The 22,323-nt window shown below is 41.0% G+C and overlaps 1 protein-coding gene across 1 annotated transcript in view; it reads right to left on the reverse strand.

The window, feature by feature from the left end:
* tncb (tenascin Cb) overlaps positions 1–22,323 on the reverse strand; it is a 57,676-nt gene that overhangs the window by 10,865 nt on the left and 24,488 nt on the right. The window contains exons 7-13 of the mRNA XM_008280609.1: positions 19,548–19,817; positions 17,859–18,044; positions 15,066–15,155; positions 13,259–13,522; positions 5,900–6,175; positions 2,313–2,585; positions 896–1,018 (exon numbers count right to left, since the gene is read on the reverse strand). Of these exons, the coding sequence (XP_008278831.1) occupies positions 896–1,018; positions 2,313–2,585; positions 5,900–6,175; positions 13,259–13,522; positions 15,066–15,155; positions 17,859–18,044; positions 19,548–19,817 (1,482 nt within the window). The remainder of the gene's footprint in view (positions 1–895; positions 1,019–2,312; positions 2,586–5,899; positions 6,176–13,258; positions 13,523–15,065; positions 15,156–17,858; positions 18,045–19,547; positions 19,818–22,323) is intronic.

The raw sequence follows: 22,323 nt of genomic DNA on the forward strand, positions 1-22,323 counted from the left end.
GTGCCCTTCTGATAGCATTTCAAAAGAAATTCTTGAGAAATTAGTAATGTATTGATTATTTCAAATGTACATTATTTTTGTGGATGATGAAGAGCCGGTACGGTTAAAACGTTGCTTCTTTTTAGTCAAAAAGATTCTTGAAAGTACTAACTCATTGTACATGTTAAAAAATTAAAATACAATGGAAATAACTGGATATATTAAAAGTGGTCACTTATGTAAAAAACATACAAATATATATGTAACTAAACACTCACTTCAAAAACCATCACATTAATGTTGTTACCCTACCAATGATTTCAGTATGTTCAGAAATAGTTTAGGAAAGTGAAGTCTGAATAGAAATTATAGAACACATTTCTAGTGCATACAACAGATATTATTTACAGTGGATACTGTATGTGAGGGGCTAAACATATTGAAACAAGTCGAGCCAAGTTGTGTTGTTTTTTTTTTTTTAAATTTCCTGATGATTTTTCATTTTTACCTCCATTCAGAAGAAATTCCTACAAGTAGTCAGCAGGGGGCAGCATCAGTCTATCACTGCACAAAAGACCCCTGATGAAGGATTAAACTGATTTAAGGAACAGTAATTACAAAGCAGTGAGTGTCTATCAATGACTTTACTGGCGGTAAAGTCACCGATAAACTGGAATAGAAACCTATGCTGGTTTCAGTTTACGAAATATGTTTATTGGAAGACTTTTAATCTTAAACTCTCTTTTTTAATGCAAGCATCAGTATATTTAAGGGTAAAACTATTAGAACTCTGTTGTTGATGCTTACTTGTTTCTTTACAGTTTAGTTTGACATTAAAGATTTTTGGAACAAAGCGGCACAGCAGCAATGAATGTCTACAGCTTCCCTGTTTCACCAAATTCATAAAGACACTGACCTCCATGGGCAGGCACGTAAGTGACCTGGTAGCTGTCCACTCGAGCTCTTGGAGTGACCCAGTGGACTGTGGCGGACGTATCGGTGACATCAGAGAAACGGATGCCTTTGGGTGAGCCCAGGTCTGGCACAAACAAGACAGAAACAGCAGATGGGGGCAGAAACAGACAAAAAAAAGACAAAGATTTAGTCAATATATGTACTGCCTCTTCAGCTGTGTGAGGACTGTATAAGCAGAACATAAAGAAAGCGGCACTAAATACATGGCATCAGCATGTTCTAGTAAGAATTTCCTGCTACAGAATTAAGTAGCAGACACACACAGATTCTGTTATTGTAGCCAGAGCAGATCCACCAGTGAAAGGCACTTGTTTGAGAACAGAGCGAAAGGAAGAGTGCGAAAGAGAAAGCGAGGTAGACAGACAAAGGAGGCCTGGGGAGGCCCGGGCTCAGAGACCCTTCCCGGTTAACAGTGAGCCACAGTATCTTGCGTGACAGACCTGAGGAGATTAACTTGCCCCCATTTCATGGCAACACAAAAGTGAAACATGCGCCACGCAACCCAAGAGTAAAGCTTTACCCTCGGGGAGGACAGGGGACACAGGCACAGACACCCGTTTTATGTGACACGGACAACCACCCCCTCACCCCCACCACCACCTCCTTTACAAAGACAGACAGTGACACATGGGGCCAGGCAGTCAAACACAACATTTTGGAGGACAACCGGGCGGAGATGACACAACGAAAAGAGTAAAGAGCTGTGTAAATGTCCTGAGTGGAGGTCGACCGATTATCTGAGTTTTTACAGGCCTTTTCTGAGAGGGTGAAGCTACAACAATGATGTTCCTTTTTTGTGCAGATATTCAGTGTATTTAAACAAGACCACTACTTTGCAGGTTGGAAAAGCATTAAGACCATTATGGGATTCTCCTTTAAAACAGTGTAGTTCTATAATGATAGTGCATCATCAGTGTAGCTGCTTCATCCCCATCCTATCAGACTGGCAAATATAATTTCAAGAGCAGGCTGATATCAGTAAGGCCATATATCAGTCTGATTCTGATCCGGCAGCAGTGTTAAGATCAGCAGCGCATAAACTATCATCCGTGTGTCCTGCCTGCTACACTGCTCACTGTGGAACCACTCAGGACCAGCGACACAAAAAACACACCAACACATAGGGCACCTTAGACAAATACGGTGACGATTTGTTACCAAGTTAGTAGACAAAACGATCTGAGATATCGAGGACAAATGTTAGAACACAGCTATTAATGACTGTGTTTTCATGCTGTTACCATCAAAGACAACACTGACAGGATATGACACCATTCCACATTGACTACACTAACAAGACGGTTCCAGAGTTCGAGTTCACAGCTTGAACTTCTTGATTCCATCCTTTCACAGTGTACCTGTTCTCACCCCCTCGATTACAGACTTGGAGCGTCTTCCCAAAATCAGCCCAAAGATCTCAATTTTGTAATCGGTGTCTTCATTGAGATCTGTTATTGCTGCGCTTCTCTCTTCACCACCCAGCACCAGCTCCCTGGGTTGGTCTGGGTTCTCAGTCTGGCTGATCATTATGACAAAGGTGTCAAAGGCGTCCTCTTCAGCCGTCCAGGCCAGCCTACAGCTGTCGGGGGTGACATCGGAGACCAGGAGAGCTTGTACCTCCGGTTCGGTCTCTGAGTGACAGGGGGGGAGAGTCAGTTTTCCTCTTCTGTAGAACTTAAGAGTGTTTTAACATTTGAAGAACATGGCGGCAAAAGAGAGTATCAGTCTGAATTCAGAGCGGAATGAGGAGGTTTAAAACAACATACAACACAGAAGGAGGAAATGAAGTCCAGACAGCAGGGGCTCACTGACTGAGCCACACAAAGGTATCCAGCTGACCTGTTGTAGGCATAGCTGACTGATCTGTTAAGGTTAGCGTTATGGGATTTTTAAAAAATAAATGGTCAAGATTGTGACTGTGACCAGGAATCATTTTTGGCAAGTTTTAATAAAATAATACATTACTTAAGAATGGCACTTTTCATTTGAGGTGTGGTTCTCCTTAGTACTGCAAAATGGAAATAGCAAGTGTTCTGTGCTGAATACAATCTTGATATCAAACTATCTTTTTGAGAATTTTGATTCAACAATGCTGATACTAGATATGAGTAAATAACAGCATAGATTAAGTTATTGAAGACAATTATTAGTTTAAGTAGCACTGACTTAAAGGCTAGTATTGCCAAAACCGGGTGCCAATGATCAGTGGTACACATTTGTGATTAATAGTTCATCAAAGTTGAACTTTATGCTAAGAATTGTCTGTGAATTCACTTTTTCATTGCAAGAATGTCATTTAATCATGTGGATTCTTCAAATCATCTAATTAAACTTGACTTTGTGAGGAATTTCAAAGCAAAGAAGCTGTGTCAAACAACAGCTGCTTCACTCAGAGTGGTGTTCAAATACTCAACAGTACAGTGCAGACATCTAACTATATGCATACAGATGGGATTGTGTGCATGTGCTGCTTTAAAAGCTAGTAGTTAAGCAGTCATTAGCAGCAGCTAATAATGGCAGTGATAGGAAGAGAGGCTGAGAGACAGCAGGAGCCTACAGCTGCTGGAGAAAAAGCTCTGCTTCTCCAGAGGATGAGTCCAGTGCAGCTAATTAGCCAGAGAAACTTCCGGTAGCAGCACAGATGGATACACGGACCGGACAGAGCTTTTAAAGCAGTCTGGATAGAAGCAGATATAAGTGGGCTCAGAAAGGCTCAATAAAGCCCAGTGCCACTGCTCATTAAAACACTACACCAAATGTGAGGGTCTCAGGGGTCCTTAAACTAGCCTGGAACCCTTTTTTTTATTGTGAGGGAAAAAGCGTGAGGCATGTGTTGTGAGAAGAAGCGGTGAAAATGAGAAGCAGAGCAGACAAATCCCAGGGAGCTGTCACTCTTCATTAGCCGCCGGGCGGCTTTAGCTGGTCAGTGGAGGAGAGGGAGGGCCACATCCATCAGCTAATATGTGCTAGCTTGGTACTGATTTCACCCTCCCACCGCCACCACCACCTCTCCTACACTTCCACTCCCCCACCCAGGACCTGAGGGAACACAATCCCAACACAAAAAGGAGCCTGTTACTGGAGGAGGTACGCGCCGGCGCCAGCTAACCTGCTGAAAAGGGGGTCTGCAAGCAGAATCCCAGGCCTGGTTCCAGTCTCGTCTGATAACTTTACGAGAGCAGCTTGTGGTGATACGAATCGCAACTGAGCCGAGCTTGTTCTGGGCGCTGTCCACATCTCTTTGTGGTTCCATCAATCATTTGTTGTATAAAACTCTCTCTCTCTGGTAATCAAAGTTTCCTCACTCCCTTTTCAGCAGAGGACTTTATTTTCCCTTCGAGCAGGAGACCAACGATGACCACCGTGCATAACATAATCAAATTAGTCAGTGCTTGTATTCACAAGTTGGAATGTTTTATGGATTAAGTGATGCTAATGAAAAATGTTAAGATGGTTTCACCAGGCCATTAGCATGCAGACAATGGGCCGTGTTGAGCGCATGCCATATTCTGCGTGGCCCCAGAAGCCCCTGGCACCCCAGCACCAGAGCCCAGGGGCAATGGCAGCATGAGAATGAAGCGCAGTCCAGGCTTGAGGGAACTGGGGATGCATACAGAAGAGAGGCCTCACACAAAGTGACAAAAGCGCCTTAGGGTTTTTTTTTCCTCTGTCAGTCCTCCCATCTTTCTTCCACTTGACTGATCCTCATCAGTGAAATACTGAATGATAATGTTGGAATAGATGCTGACATTAAAAAAAACTCTCAACCAACCCGTAACTGGTTATTTTTGACCTTCTCGCCTGGGCAAAAAGTTTTCAAAAGGTCTCTGTGAGGATGTTTGGTATTATGTTGTCATGATCCTTTTTTTTTTTTTTAAACTGCATAATTGGCAGATTTTGGTTTCACTGTTTACAGCCTTCTTATCAGGGACATACTGTGATTTACAGCATGTTAATCACCGATAATGACTGTGACTGGTGTAGTGGGAGGGGAAACCAGTGCACCTGTTGTTCCCCAGTTAAACAGCACACTGATCTTTTATTTTATGTGTTTCTGCCTGTTCACATAACAGACCAGGTGTTGTTTCAGGCTGGACTCGTACCAACAGGCAGACAGACAGCTTAGAGCTCGATCAAACGTTGATCTGTGGCTGGACTAATATAGATTGAATGGGTTTTGTGCGGGTGTTGCAGCGGAGCATTAGCCAATTTCACAATCCCCCCCCCTCCACATCAAAGGAGGGAGACGTGCATGATAGATGGCTGATGAGGGGGTGTTGTTTGGGGATTTGGACTGTACATGCTATCTGAAAGGCGAGGGGATCTTATTTACCCTGTGAAGTATAACCTCCACCACACTGGCTCATGTGTAGGTTTTTTATATACACCTTTTTGAAATGTTCTTCCAAAGCCAAAGGTAAACAGCTTGTGCTCAGAAAATGAAAACTGAGCTGCTGCCTTAAAAATGTCCCCATGATGAGGATGTACAAAACAAGCTATCTTCATCCTCACAGGAAAAGTTTCAATCTCAAAGATTCGTCAGAAGAAAGTCTGTGTAACCACATACAAAAAGCCAGGCTCAGTTATTGTTCTGCTTCCAATTATTTGCTTCCATTTTCCCAAGAGCATGTTTTGTTTTTAGAATATTCCTAAAATCTATTGAACTTTCTTCCAAACAGCTTATTTTTGAATAAAAGAGTCCGACAGCATAAAAAGGCACAAGACCAAGTGTTTCCATAACACCTATCAGCGTCAATTTAACACATAAAGACAGTGGTGAACAGCCACACAAGAGCTCTATGAATAGACAAACACCATTTGACAACTGCAAGTAAGTGTCATGTAGGACGTCTGCAGGGAGAAGCACTGGTTAATTCACTGTGTGCAGCAGAAGAAGAAGGAAGCAAAGGAGAGAACAAGGCCCCAGTGTTGACGGCGTTGATACCTGTAATGGTGTCTGCAAAGACAGGGTCTAAGAGGACCCCCCTGTACACCCCGTACAAATTGGCTCTGTACCAGGTGGTGGGGGACAGGCCAGTGATGACGAGACTGCGAGCATCGGCGGGCACCGTGTGGTTTTGCCACTCAGCACCCGTCTCTGCATCGGTAACCTCGATCAGAAAGGCCTCGAATGCCCCGTCCTCAGCAGACCAGGACAGGAGGAAGCTGTCCCATGATACATCGCTGACAGTGACGTTGGTCACCACGGGCTTCTCTTCCTCTAGGTGATGACAAACACATCAACAACATACAGAGTGAACACAAACGATTAGACTGGTTCAAGTTTCAAAGCCACTGTTGGACCTTTTGGATTGAAACTTGAGTGACTAGGAATGGACTGCAAGTGTGAACATTTAAAAAAAAGAAATACCCAGACTGGGCTCCATATGTCAGTCAAAAGTTACAACACACTCACTGACACACACACACACATTCAATGATTCTTCAAAAATGGTGCATTGAACCTCTCTGGTTCACAATAATAAACATGTGGAACATATAAAACAAACAAGACAAGAGCTCCTGCTCAACATGGAGGAGTCGTCTGTAGAATAGGATTCAACACAGACAATCTTTTACGTGTATTTCAGTCATTTCCTTTGCTGTCAGGAGAAAAGAGAAAAGACATTCACTTTGTCTGGAGTAGAAATATTCCCGTATTTCCACTACAAAGGGCCAGACAGAACAAACAGCCTCATTATCAATGGCTGCTTATAGCCATCTCCTCTATATTACCATATAAGTGGGAAAGCGTAAAGACAGAAAGCGGCAGGCAGACATGCTGATGCAGCTTGTGCGTATTAATGGCTTTGAATGAGCCATTAACATTTGAGGGTGCAGCGTAGCCCGGCCAGTGCGGCAGAAGTACGCTGTCCACTTCAAACCTATGGGGAGGCCATGCAGAGCAATGTGCAGCAGCCTGTAATTGGAGTCTATTGTGTGTGCAAGCATTCAGACAGCAGATTAGAAAGAAACGGAGATAGATGGCACAGGTAAACATCAAGGCCCCTATTATCCTCTTTTCACTGTATGGCAGAGTGGAGAGTAAATGGAATGTACACAATAGGATTGTGATGTGGGTTGAGGGAGTGAGTGTTTGCTGAAATCAACTGGTCATTGCTTATGAGAGCTCAAATGGACAACGCAAGGTAAAACACATTTAGTGCATGTGTCTGATGAGCTTCTGCCCGTGTAATGTAGGTAGGATCTGAGTCAGTGCTGCAGATGGAAGCAAACTAAAAACAGTAATATGTTGCTTTAATATGCCTTATTTAGCCCTTAAAACCAATATATAATCCCTAAATGGATAGCTTGTCACAAATGTAGTTGTATGAAAACATTATATGACATGGCTAATGCATTTGTTGACATATTGGTATACATTTGTACATATTTGTATTTATCAACTATCGCTCAGTCTAGTTTTACCGGATAATCTGTGACATTACTGATTATTTTATGGGCTTAAAGTAGCAAACTGTATATTTTTGTTAAGTTTGAAGCTACTATTTGGGCACCAATGGGAAATTCTAGCTTCATGTTAAAGAATTTAGCAGAAAGCTAGCTAAAATATCAGTTTAATTAGCTAAACTCTAACTTTTCAGCTAGCTAAAAAAAAATAAGCTAACTAAAAAGCTATAGTTGTAGTATTTTGTAAACCAATTAAAAATGTTTGCCAACTCCAGATAAATACTAAATAGGAAGGCAAAAAAAATGTATTTGGTTCAAGTTCTTTAGAAGGGATTTCTTTCATTATCAAAAAGTTCTAGACTACTCTTTGGGGAAAGTAAAGAGAAACCTAGCTTCTAGGTAGAAAATGAATATATAAGTAAGTAAAATAAAATTATTTAAAAAAAAAAAAGTTAACAAAAAGCTAGCTAAAATGTCATTTTAATTAATATATATAATTTCGGGGTGGCTGTGGCTCAGGTGGTAGAGCGGGTTGTCCTTCAATCACAAGGTTGGCGGTTCGATTGCCAGCCCCTCCACAGTCGAAGTGTCGTTGGGCGAGACACTGAACCCAAAGTTTCTCTCAGTGGCAGGCAGCACTTTGCATGGCAGCTCTGTCACCATTGGTATATGAATGTGTGTGTGAATAGATGAATGAGAAACACATTTTAAAGTGCTTTGGATAAAAGCGCTATATAAGTGCAAACTATTTACCATTTTCTGTTTGTAATTACAGTACAAATGGGAAAAAAAAAAACGTTAATTGGAAAGCTTTTGGCAAGCGTTACAATTGAAGTATGTCTTTGCCACTTGAGAAACTACATTTTTATTCAATACTAAATGACAAAGAACAACAGTTTCATACCTCGCCATGCTGACTAGTTCCAGTTTAATTGAGCCCAGGTTTAACAAAGTCCACTTTTAAGGTTTAAGCTTGTGCTCCACTGAAACTGGAGATGAATGGAATTGAATTTGTGGTGGTTTCTGACCTTTATTTTTATTTATTTTTTTCTAACATGTTACTAATTTGGCTGTTTAATCTGATTTTGAAGTTGAAAATGTGTATAGAGACAGTTAACTTTATGATTTAAACATGTTTTTATTTATCCTGATTTGTTATAGGCTCTTTTTTGTATCATGATCTTTTGGCTTTTACAGTTATAGATCCTCAAGTGGGACGTTTGCCATCTTGCATGGTATTTTTGTGTGTTGTGAATTTAATTTGTGGTTGCTTCTTGCCTTTAAAAAGACATTTAAAAATTCAACATGCTACTAGTTTTCATAGGAATTTCTTCATTTCTTTGTAGAGTGAGAAATATTCCACCCAGTTCATTTGTCTTTTCATGTTGTGGTTTCTCATTTGTTCAGTAGAAAGCACAAAACAAACAAAAACACCCAAACCGCAGCAAGGTCGAAGAGCCAGCAGGAATGCTGTTTCGGAAAAAAAACACAAAAAAAACCAGATGCTGCTAATAAATTGTCCTTCGCCACACCAAAATTGTATTTAGCTCCATTTCAGTGAAATCTCGGAGATGGATCAAAACGTATCTCCAAGGCTAGATGAGCATCACTGTGGGGGTAATGGGAATGTCTTTTTTTAAATGCATTATTTGAGTGACGCTTTAAAACCAGTTCATGCAGTTACAGATGTGTGTCATGACAAAATCAAATGGTCCCCTGAGATATCATGTTCTCATTCTGATATCTTCCATTTGATACACACTCATTCATTCAGGGCGATAGTCTTCTGAGTCGGGTTCAAACCTGCGACCCAGGCAGTGTCTTTATGTTTGCAAACTGCAGCATAGATCATGTCAATGCATGCAGGACAATGATCTTGCTTTGTTCATGCTTTCTGTTCTCTGTTTACCGCGCTCACAGCTCATGCACTATAATAACCTTGAAGTCCGATGAGTCAAGGACCAAACTGATGGCAATCTGTAAACGTATAAACTGCCTGCAGTGTTTTAAGTTGTCATGGCTTTTCAAGATACACTGAGGCTATATGCAATATTTTTGGATAATGTTACATTAAACATTAAAACTCTTAATATTGACAAAGCAAACAAAATATAATGTTGCAATGGATTTAGTTAGTTACCCTGCAGGCTATAATCTAGGACCCAGTTTTTTGGTCTGTATTTGCAAATATATGTAAAAATAAAGTGTGTTTAAGTTTCTTTAAGCAGTTTGTCTTTTGTTTTTACTATAGGAAGTGCTGACAACTGTCCCTGGGTTACTTTCATGCTGACAAAAACCTAGAAACTTGGAAGTTCTTGAGTTTCATGGAGCCTCTCTTTTTGTGATATCTAGGAGTGTCTATGGACATTTATGTGTGATATTCATCAGACATATTGATATCCTGGGGATCTGTATGTTGCACTGAAATTGTATCATGTCTGTGTGTTGAGATTTGATGGTTGACATCTGAGATCTGATCCTGTTTTTGAGAGAAATTGGCAGTTTGTGGAAAATCTCAACATGGCAACGCTGGTTATGTGCTGCTGATCAAACACACAACATACTTTGTACAGCTTTTTTGCATAGCTGATTACAGCATTAGCCTTTGGGTTTGGTTGTTCAATGTTTTCAGTTGTACAAATATGCACTTTGAACGTTGGGACTGCTGTAAGCCTGTTGTCATTGTTCTCTGAGCCTAACTCTTCCAGTAAGCTCATTAGTTTAAATTATGGGCAATCCAATCCTGTATCTGCTGATTTCCCTATTTTAATTACATTGTTTTGTTTCAGCATTATCTTAATTTTTAGAAGCGCATTATGTCTCTCAGCAGGTCACTGCAGCGACTCTTCTCTGAAACACTTGATGTCAAATTCTTGATCTTAATCCTTTTCAGTGATTGTCAGGTACAAGCAGAAGCCCCGGTCTTCCCACCCCACCCCTCCTTTTTCCTTCAGCCCCTCCTGCGAAACGAGTGTGATCTGTGTATTGCGCTACGTGTCTGGAGACGATAAAGGCTGCGGATCGGCCAGGCTGTGGATTAGTGGGCTGCTGATTTTGGAGACAATGTTTTAACAGGAGTCCCAGCATGTGGCCTATTATCTGACAGACCCACAGTTCATCGTGGTCAAATCGCACAAAACCAGAGGGGAGCAGGGCTCACGCCAACAATTATCACATGAATGAACATTGTGCAGGGTTCACACATGTCCATACAATCCCCCCACCTCACACACACACACACACAACAAGAACACCCCCCAAATGTTCACTCTATCTTCGTCTTTTTAGCTCCTCAGCCTCTCAATCATATGTGACACACATGACCACACACACAAGTGGACATAAAGAGGAGACAACATGCACGTGCACACACATCCACCCTCACACACACACACACACACACACACACACACACACACAGAAGTGTATATCTCTTCTTCTTGGCAGCGTGCAATCCCCCAAAAAATAAATGCAACAAAAGACAGTTATTCTGAAGCTTACAAACCTTTCCTTCATGCCATATCAATTTTTGCCCACATCCATGCGTTTAATGGGCACTCGTTGCATAACTGGAAGATTTACTTTAGAAATATTTGGCTTGAAGGCACCCTGGCCGCAGCACAAAAAAATATGCCACAGTCACCTCATTTGTCTTCTCATGTTTAGTTTAAAAAAAAAAAAAGAAAGAAATGGGGAAAAAAGAAAAATAATCCCACATGCTATAAATGAGCCTTGATGGGGAAGGAGGGGGTAGAGACACAGTGACTTACATTGAGGAGCTAACAATGAATTCAATTCATTGCCTCGGTTTGGCTGCAGTACTGAAGGACAAAAAAATGGACCTATGGTTAATGAAAACTTCTCTTATTCTCTATCCCTGTACCACCAGCTAGAACTCTCATGGAAACAGTGGGCTAAAGATACTCAATGTCTCACATGCCAAGTTTTGTCCTGAGCGAAAATCTCATTTAACTGTAGTGGTATGCAGATAGTTTTGTGTTTATCTGGTCAGATTTTGAGATATTTTTAAGTGACATAACATTCGAAAGGGCCTTGCCTCGGCCAAAATAAGCGACCACAGGTTTCAGGAGTACTGAGGTGGCCAATAGCCCAGAGGAAGAGGCGCATTAAGACCAATTCATGCGTTTCAGGACCACGTGTCCGTAAAAGTACTTGTGATTTAATTTTTGTCATTCACCCAAGGCCCTCCGAGTGCCACGTGTTGATCTCTATGTGGACATTTGTGTGCAGTCCAAAATTTGGGATCGCAGTGTACCGCAAGTAACAAATGGTACTTAAACAAATGCTTATTACAAAGCGGGGTTGTACAAGGAGTTTCTCCGTCATCCACACCTTTATAATTCATCATTAAAACAGCTGTAATTTAAATTGTAGCTGCTGAAGCCGCTTTGATTTGTAAATGCTTTCTACTGATGGGGTCCAAATATAGTTCTAATTCTAATAACTCAGTTCTAGTTCTAATAAGTTCTAAATTCTGCAGAAATCCTCTGTGCGTCCACTGTGCCTGGCACATCTCAGAGATAATCACACTGACACCAGGCTACAGCCCCATCTGTAATCAGCTGCTATATCTTGTAAAAACAGCAAAGTCACAACTTTTCAGAAACATGTACAGGAGCTCTGTGTGTTTTTCTACTGTATTAGCGATTAAAGTGTCCACAGTCCACTTTCATAGTCTTTACCGGTCATGCAGAAAGCATGAAATGGCCTTAATGTCTGAGTGCAGGATAGCACTGCTAAGCTAAGGAGCTAGCGTTGAGTGGTCTGTCATCTAAAGTTCACTGGCTTGTTTTCAGGAGTTTTTTGTTTTTTTGCAACATGGGGGCAGGTCTTGACTAGTTAGCAAGTCAAGAGGTATGGGTTAGTTCAGAGGAACAAATAATGTAAATGGTAAAAAATGACTTTGCAATGACGTGACTTTTATGGATGTGGATGAAACAAACTATGACACATTTAACGTGTTTGTTTCTATGCAATAACAAGGATTTACATTTCTTATAGAAATCGCTGTAATGGAAATAAAACTGTAGAATATTTTCAAGACATGAAAGAAATGCTGATGGAGCTACTGAAGGTAGCACAGCAGGACGTGGTGTCAAGACTTTGGCTTTCTATGAAGTTGACATGGACAACATATTAGCCAGCAGACAGACACAAAGCAGCATTACCTGCTGTTAAACTTTCTGTAAGCCTGACAAATGTTAAATCCAATAGTCACTCTCCTTCTTGGTTTACTGACCGTCTGACTCATTAGCTGCTAAATGTGTCACTAGCTAGCTGCTAGCTAACATCATCTGTCTTGTGTTGGGATCCAGGCACCATGCAAACACTAAGGTCATTCAGTGTTTCGCTGAAATTGTTACTTAATGCAGCTAGAAACAAACATTTAACAGTGACACTGAATCAGTGGTAATGCTGTGAATTGTAAAAGCAAAACCGGATGTGCTGAAATGTGCTAAATTATCAATCCCCCCCTTTTTTTTTTGTTTTTTTGTAGTTTCACTGAAAACTGTGGATGTAGTGGAGAGGTTTAAGGTTATCAAAGGTAACCAGGATGGTCTTTTCAAAACTATCTGCATGAAAACATACCGCTAGATTCAGTGAGAAAATAATTTTTTTAGTTTTTTTTTTAAACCTCCAGTTAAGCATAGAAAACTGTACACTCTGATTTAGCATTGACTCTGCCATCAATCTGAAATGTCAGCATTATCATGTTGGAATAAATGCCAACAGGATAACATAAACATTTCTCCGCTTCCTCTCTCCTGCATTCTTTCCTGCCAGACATTTCAGACACTCTGAAATGTCAGACAAGGCACTGCTGTGTAGTTGGGAACACGACTTTCAGGAGCATGTTTGTGGCAGCGCTGACCTGTGGGTGCTGAGATGGTGGCGGGTACGCTGGTCCTGCGGCCCCTCTCTGCAGTGATGCTGATGGTGTACAGCATGCCGGGTGTCAGAGCCCTCAGGGTGTGAGACTCAGAGCTGCCTGGAACAACGTCTTCAGCCCTGTGGCCGTCGGCGGAAATGTAGACCAGTTTGTAGGAGTCCAGTTTGGCCAGGGGGCGCTTCCATTCCAGTATCATGGTGGTCTCAGTCACCTCCGCTACAGTCAGGTCTTTGGGAGCATCCAGGGCTGGTGAGGTAGAGAGGTGGAGAGTTTTGATTTGAAAGACTAAAATTCATTTTACACTTAAATATCTACTTTTCATCTTTCAAGTGCCTCCTGTGTTGTTTTTAGTTTGATTTGAAGATGAAGAACAGGGCCGTTAGGAAGGGTTAAGGGGAAAAAAAGAGTTGAATTGACAAAAAACAGTGGACACAGTGTTTGAGAAAAGATATTCTGAGCAAGACGACTGAGCAGCAACCTGCACAAATCTCAGGGAAAAAACTCACAATCCACAGATGCAGCAAAGAAGGTTAAGAAACTGTAAATTCTGAAGTATAAAATCCCATAAAGGGGTGTCTCTCTCTAAGCCAGGAGTTAATACGCTGACACAAAGCCTTAAAAACTATGGAGGTAATAAAGATAGTAGTCAGCGAAGGCTTCAGTTATAATCCAGGCCTATGCAGTGGTGGGGGAACATTTATTGTTAAGTGATTAGAAATCTCCATCTTTTCATAAATGGCTCATTCACCCAGGAATGGCTGCTTGGTTTGAAACATCTTCCTCAGAATGAGACATTATCTGTTCTGATGAGCTGGCTTCATCAAGCACACTGGTGCTATGAACTGATAATGTGACTATGTTCAGACATGCTCATTTTAGAGGCCGTGCAATTACCGGCAACAAAAACTGATAGAAAGACACCATTAGATGCAAATTGTCAAGTGGTGTCGCAAACAGAATAATCATGTCCAGAGCGGTTGAAAATGATTTCACTTTGATTGTGTTTAAATGGAAGATAATATTTCTTTTCATAGAAACCCGGGTTACATGTGTTTTAAATCTTATTGTTATGGAATGAACAGATCAGACCCACACGGGTTCATGTCATTTTTACTTGTTGTTTTCTTTTGGTTTTTTTATGTGCAGTTTGGTTAGGTTTAGGCACTAAAACTGTGTGGTTGGGTTTAGGAAAACATCATGCTTCGGTTAAATACCACCCTTTTACAACATTATTGAAGTTTTTCCTCCATTTTTGAGTTAACACAATGACAAGTCCCACTACGTCTATGATATGGATTGTTGGCTGAGAAGGCGGGTAAAGCAATACAATAAATGGCAACGCTATGTTGATTTGACACATATTTGTCATATGTCTCATACAAATTGGAGAAAACATAGTTTTCCCAAAAAGTAACTGAGAATACATTTTATCTGAGACACAGGGCTGACTGGCAACCTTACAACAGTTCAGTATCAAATCTGAGTGAATGACACAAAGTCTGAAGGCACACTGAGGAACAGAATATAGGACAAACAGGACCCTGTATACATTACACTGACAGTATATAAAAGTTTGTTTGTTTTTTACTTTTTAAGAATTTTGTTTTCAGTTATTTTCTGATTAGAGGAAAGGCAGTGTTTACTAAATAGTAATATCAATAAAATACACATCATAACAAAACTCATGGTAATATGAATGACAGTAAAATCAAAAAAGGAGAATATGTATGTGTGACAAAAACTGTGGAAAAAATATAACGTGACTTTACAGTAAGTGGAAGTATCTCACCAGTTACAGCATTGGTGGTCGTGGGCAGACTCTCCCGCTCATCTTTCACCGCCGTCACACCCATCCCATACTCTGTGCCAGGTCTCAGGCCTGCGGAACAGGGCAACATAAAAGCACTGTGATACAGAGATAAAAAGCTATGTCATGTTGTGTTTGTACAATTCCACTGAGGTGTCGACAAATGAACGGTGGGGAGCCCCTATAGTCAAGTGGCCAGCTGTTTCAGCTAATGGCTCCAGTGCCTATGGCAAACACAAAAAACGCTCTCTTGTGGCTTGATTGCACAATAGATTGTAGCCTAATTGCATTTCATGGTGAGCCTGTGCTCACCGTGGAACATCAGCGCTGTATTTGCATTGATGGATCTATAGGGTCCTTGTCGCAGAGCAGGAACACTACTTGCTATGATACAGCAGGCTCCAGGGGCCCTTTGGTCTCCACAATTAAGCCCTCTTTCGGTCTGATCGCCTCTAATTCCTTTATTAACTCCCACAGAGGTCATCGCACACAGAGTCTTGCAGCATGAAATTACACCTAATGCCCAGGAAACTCATTATCAATAAAATCACGAGCGTGAAGGCAATTACAGATAATAAGTGTGTGAAAGAAGTGCTGAGGTGTGTGTGGAGCGGAGGGGGACGTCAGCTGAATGGACACAGTGCTTTATTTTCATGGGATGGGCCTCCCAAGGACAAAGAATTGGTCCAGACAAAGACACTACTAGCCTGTTTTTGGAAGGTTTTTTTTCTGTGTGTTTCTCATGGTGTTTAATCCTGCCATGCTGCAGCACACAGTGCAGAAACAAACCAAGAAAAAAAAAGACATCCGCCTCAAAGCATGGCTTTTTAATGTCAGCGGTGCAGAAAGATGAAAACACGACCGCTTTTTTTGTTTGAGCAAAACCTCGCAGTGAAACAAGCGACAGTGTTATTCCATTTAATGTCTGAATGCCAAACCCCTCCTGGGTGGTTTTCTAATAAAGTAGGCCTTTTGTAGACTGGCAAACATTTCACGACACAAAACAAAGGCGACCAATTTTGGAGAATGAGCTGGCTGAAAATAACACTGACCATTTAACAGGGCGCACCACAAACACTTACCCCAAGAATTAGGAGAATAAACACTTCACACTGTATTTTTTTTTTTCCACAGAAGCTTTTCAGCTGTGTCATTTGGATGTAAAGTGATAATGAGACAATGTGATCGCAGAGCAGCAAAAGAATGAAAACAAGCGAGTCTACACAGTAAAACAACTCTTGTGCAGCTCTCCTAATGAAGCATCTCAGATAACAGAAAAGCATTAACGGCTTTATAACTGGCTAACAAACATTTACTGATGACTGTTATATATCAGTTTTAAGCCACCAATAAGAACGCCATGTGGATTGCCAGGTAGAAAAAAATCCCTGGTTACATTTTTTAATGAAGCACTGCTTAATCAAGAATCGATAAGTTGTAACCACTGGCTTTATTGATTGTAAAGCTATAATTGATGACTGCAGTAAGCTGTATTAACTCTTTCAACTCAAAGCAGTCTTGGGTGGGTCCCCCCCCCGTCACATTTTTCCTAACTATGGGCTCATTTTTCAGTACAATATAAAGTCTTTCACCTCTATGGAAACAGCACAACCATGGCCAAAAGCACACAGAGCACACAAATGGCTTCTGTGCAGTATAATTAAGCTATATACCATAAATCCTTATTTTTTTCAGAAATTAAAAGAAAAATTGCGTGTTACTGTTTTCCAAGTGCCCACAGATGGTACCAGTACTGGAAAAATGGTGGCTCTGCGCACATTAACTCCAGAAAGATATTTCACCATGCTGGATGTTTCTTTCAACAACTTGCTGCTCCTTTATGACTGTCTAACCATTCTGTGTTTATTTTATTGATAATGTGTAATTTGTTTGACTCTCGACCTCCCTATCTAGGTATCATCATTTTAAGGTTAGATTTGATTAAATTTCCTGACAGAAACTCGTGTCACACATGGTTAGTTTAATGATCCTAAGAAAGTTGGAAATCTGATGAGTGTTCTGTTCTTACAGTGTTTGTTTTTGTAAAAGGTTACATTGTTTCAAATGTGTGAGCTGGTGTGATTAAAGGTTCACAGGATTCATCCATCCATCCATTATCTATACACCGCTTAATCCTCACTAGGGTCGCAGGGGGGCTGGAGCCTATCCCCACCGCAATAGACAGGTCACCAGTCTATCACAGGGCTACACTTAGAGACAGACAACCAAGCACACTCACATTCACACCTACGGACAATTTAGAATCACCAATCAACCTCAACATGTTTTTGGACCTTGTTGGAGGAAGCCGGAGAACCCGCATGGGGAGAACATGCAAACTCCACACAGAAAGATTCCGGTGCCCCCACCGGGACGCGAACTGGTGACCTTCTTGCTGCGAGGCAACAGTGCTACCAACTGCGCCAAGCACTAAAAAATATTTGTTAACTCATAATAAATGTATGATTATGAGCAGCATTTAAATTACTGAATAAAAATTCTACAAATAAAATGAATCTGCACAATTTGGACTCTGTGGCTACATGAATGGTAGAAATGGTGCATAACCTGTGTGTACTGTGTTTCCTTGACCAATGAGCAAATGTCATCCACTGATTGAAGAAAATTTTAAAATGCGTTGAAAGCGGTGAGGAAAGCATGTGTGATGACGTTGAGTTAATGCTACTGCAGCTGGAAAAATGCTAACTTATTGGACGGTAATGACATTAGTTTGGCTGGATGTTTGTGTGTGAGTGTGACTCTGGGATGCGGTACCAGTGATCTTGGCCTGGGTGGACTCCTTGGGTCCTGGAGGGAACAGCAGCTCTCCGTGCTCGCCTCCAGACAGAGGTCCATACTTGATGCGGTAGTTGTCCACGTGTGCTTGGCTGTTCTTCCACTCCAGAGTGATGCTCTCGTCTGTCAGCTCCACGGTCTGTAGATCTCTGGGGGCGTCCAAGTCTACAACACAGAAATGGACTTTAGTAGTTGTAACCCTACCCCAAACGAAATGTAACTTGATCTTCTAAACCAAAAGTAGCTCTTTTCCATTGATCTATTAGCTATGCCCACTTTATCTTGTAGAGGGTCATGAGGGGCCGGAGTCTATCCCAACTGACTAAAAGGCAGAAGACACCCTGGACTAGTCAGAAGTTCCTTTTAAAATCTCAATTATTTTTGTGATTTAACATGAATTCACTGTCAGACATAATTTACAAATCAGGTTTATCTACAATCATCACTGCATATATTGTAGACTGAAAATAGCAATAGAGATATATCAATAAAGTCCAATAACTCAGCTTAGAAACATTACCCTTTTCATATATTGCTTTTCTAATATAAACATTTAATAGAAAAAAAAAAAAGAATAGTTTTAGAGTGTGACGACTGAGCATGCTCCCAAAAAGTACGAGTATTTTGGATGCTTGTTTTGTGCACTCATTAGATGTGATGTTATTTGTATTATATTCAAAGGTGTTCATCCTACTCTTGTTAAGAGGTTGCACCTTGGTTCTATTCCATACGTGCACATCTACATATTCTGCACATGCATGCTACTGCTAAGCATGCGTACTACAGCCCTTGTATCTTAGTCTACACACAGACACAAATCTGGGCTGCATGAGAATTTCTACAGAGGGGTCTATGCAGACTCTTGCAGACTTAGGAAGATGGCAAATCTTTCATGATGCAGACCCTAGCGACCCTGACTACTGGCAGACACAGAAAGTGTACCACTGGCATCAGGGAGTGACAGGTGGAATCTGTCTTACTTAAACCGCTGACAGTGAAAAGGTTGTAAATGGCAATGTATCTGACAAGGGATTTAAAAATAGCTCCAAATTATTCTAAATAAATCATTCCACTGTGAGGTAAATCATCTACAAGTGCCATAGACTTTCAACCACTGCGAATTTGTCCAAGACTAGCAGCCCCAGCAAATTAGAAGAAGACGATTTAATGCAAAAACCTAAAAATGTAATCACAAGATGTGCAGGTAACACTAAGTGCTGTGTCTACAATCAGAAAGAGACTGCACAAATGCTTGTGGGGGGAAGATTTCTGTACTTTTTTTTTTAAAAAAGGTGTTAAAGAGACATACAGAGCAACTGAGGGAAGACCAGAGCCAGCAAGAGCCTCCACACTGAACCAGGCTCCAAACCAAATCATCTTTCTATACTTATGAGGACATTGGGCCCTCAAGCAACACACACATCCAGGTACACACATCAGCAGGAAGTCCTCCTTGTAAACATATAGCCATAAGTAAAGCATGTGTGGTCCAGCTCCCACCTCACCACCACCCTCAGCTGACACACAGCATAGCAGCTCATTAAACCTGGCTGTAATAAACAGTTAATGGCTGACTGGGTTTCATCTGGAAGACAGTTATGTATATTATGGGGCATTCTTTTTTGCGGGGATCTGAAAAACTCAGCACATCAAGTTGTTTTACTTTACCTGTAAGGAAAGATTCATAGATAGGAATGCTGGCATGGTCCCCTCTCCGAGCTGTCAGGGACACCTCATATTGTGTGTCGGGGACGAGGCCTCCCAGGTGGTACTGGGTGTCAGTGGAGGACAGCTCCACCACACTGCGATCAGCGGGGTTAGAGCTGGGCCCGTAGGAGACGCTGACCCCATCCACGTCGGCCACGGGCTGGAACCAAGTCACCAGCGCCGTAGTGTCGGTCACGTCACGCACGTCCACCTGGCTGGGGGCATCGATCACTGGAGGGGTAGAGGCAGTCACACAGTGGAGGTTCTTATCAGAAAAAATCAATTTTTTGAATGCACACATAGTTAAAGGTGTGGTAAAACAGTTTTTCTTTCTTTCTTTTTTTTTTTTTTTGAGCAGATGAGTTTAAACTGTAATATTTGATGTGACAAACACTTTGCTGGAGAAGATTTTTTGTTGTTGTTGTTCACCAACCCTATTGTTAGCTTTGTCCTTATCATTTAATGCTCGGCTTTTTAGCATAATTCAAGTCTTATATATTTTCTGGTAAAAATAGGTGTTTGCAGTAAACAAATTAATACAGTACAGTCATGAGCCATAAAATCAAAACAGTAAGCTTAAAGATGCTAAAAAGTGCCACAGAGGTGAAAAAATGGAATTTTAATTTAATTATAAAATACATTTTTTACTATTTGCAACATGCTTACATTGCACTGCCTCATTGTGCCCATTGTTAATATGTAGCGCTGCTTTAAAGTAATTTTGCAGTTACCAAGGATTGAACTGAAATGTTTCCATTGAGCACCAGTTCAGAGGTTCTGCTGTTATCCAGTTAACCATTTATTGTTCTGCGTGGGAGTCTTCTAAGATAATCAGCTTTTAAAGAAGGATAATTTGTTTGCTACTATGATTAATTTAAGTCTTATTCATGAAATAATATGCAAGCATAAGCACCATGAGTTGAGGTAAAACATCCTGGGGCTGTGAAGAAGGAGGCTTGATTCCAAGAATGCTTTAGATGTTTGGATATACAGCCATGAGCCTTGCTGAAGTAAATATTTTGTATAAATTTGATATAGCCTATACTATTTATTTCCTTTTCTATATAATAATAATAATTCATTGCAAATCATAAAACTCAACAGAAATTTATACTCACGTTACATCTTACATTTTGAGCTAAAGCTATGAGACAATAAAAAGGTAATAAAGAATAAAAGAGCTAAAATTGTGTGTGTGTGTGTGTGTGTGTGTGTGTGTGTGTGTGTGTGTTTCTGCAATTAGAAACCTCAGTAAGATTGAGGTTAAACAATGTGCAAATGAGCAGATTGCTAATAGTAAATACTATTAATAAATATTGATCAGATACGTACAGATGTAATGATACTGTCATACTCTGTGTTTGTGTCTTAGTGCTGTTTGTTTCCAGCAAGTGTGTTTGCGCGAAAAGAAATATTTTTAATCAGGGTCACATTACACTCTACCCATTGATGGAGTTGACCCCTGACCCTGACCATAGACCTTGAAAGGAGGAAGCATATGGTTGAGTCAGGAGGGTTGGTGTGGAGAGGACGAACAAATATCAGTATGTTACATGCATGAATGCAGCCATTTTAGCATTAAAATCATAAATGCAAATGTGACACCATACTTGCATTTATGAGGTTATTCCAACTATTTACAGATCAAATCCCAGCCCCATGAAGGGCGCCTTTTCACTGCTGCTCAAATTGATTTGTCACACGCAAGCAACTTTAGGAAAGTCAATCCTCTGTGCAGGGCTGATAAAATGAAGAATCTGCATTTGAGCTTAACACAGATTTTTCTGCCGGGGAAGCTGCAAGAGTGTCGTTCGGGTGTCACGATACCATTCTCCTGGGAGGCCAGCATCCCTCTGAGCCTGACTGCTTGACTGACTGGTACCTCCCACACGTGGTAGGTTGGGTTGGACGGGGGAGGAGAGAGCGGAGAACGGAGGGACTCGCTTCACACAATTAGGCCCTCAGCATGCAAATCCCACAGTATGTGCCCACAAGCCGGTATAATGGGAGACATTTAGAGAGCTTGAGTGACATGAAGAACTCTGAACCTCATAATCCAAGCAGTGCTGACACGCGTGTATGCGGGTGAATGCAGAATATCAAAAACATTCACTCTATTTGACTTTTGTTGTCTTACAAGGCTTTTCCAAATACGCCCATCAGGTCAGTCATCAGTCAAAGTGCACACAGTGTTTTTGGTAACAAAGAGAAACTGCCTATTCTTCCTTCATATGCGTTCAAAAGCTAAGCCAATTTCTACTAGTTCACTTTATCTTGGAAGATGAACTATTCTCATTATTACATAAAAGCAACATATCTCAATTATTAATTCATTAATATAACCTATTATGATGGCATAATTTGATTTGCTGTTACAACAAGAGACTGTATTTTACTTTGTTTTAAGATAATGACCCAGGAATGGCGCTGTTATGAAAGCAAAAGTTAACATTTTGCTTCTGTGAGTTAAACTTTTGCAGTTTTTGGGGTGCCCCTATAGTTCACCTCATTGAACAGGCGTCCCATGAATGGGGCTATAGTTCCCCAATGCAGCGGTTGTGGGTTTGACTCCTGCTCATGACCCTTTGCCGCAGGTCTCTCTCCCAAATATATACATAGATAAACTGTTGCAGTTTTTTGTCATATATGTAGTAGGAGGCAGTAAATGGTTAGCTAAGCTTAGCACAAACAGTGGAAATTATTCAAAACATCCAGCCTTTCTCTGTCCAGTGGCATA

Source organism: Stegastes partitus, unplaced genomic scaffold, assembly GCF_000690725.1.
Source record: "Stegastes partitus isolate 25-593 unplaced genomic scaffold, Stegastes_partitus-1.0.2 Scaffold202, whole genome shotgun sequence".
Classification (NCBI taxonomy): domain Eukaryota; kingdom Metazoa; phylum Chordata; class Actinopteri; family Pomacentridae; genus Stegastes; species Stegastes partitus.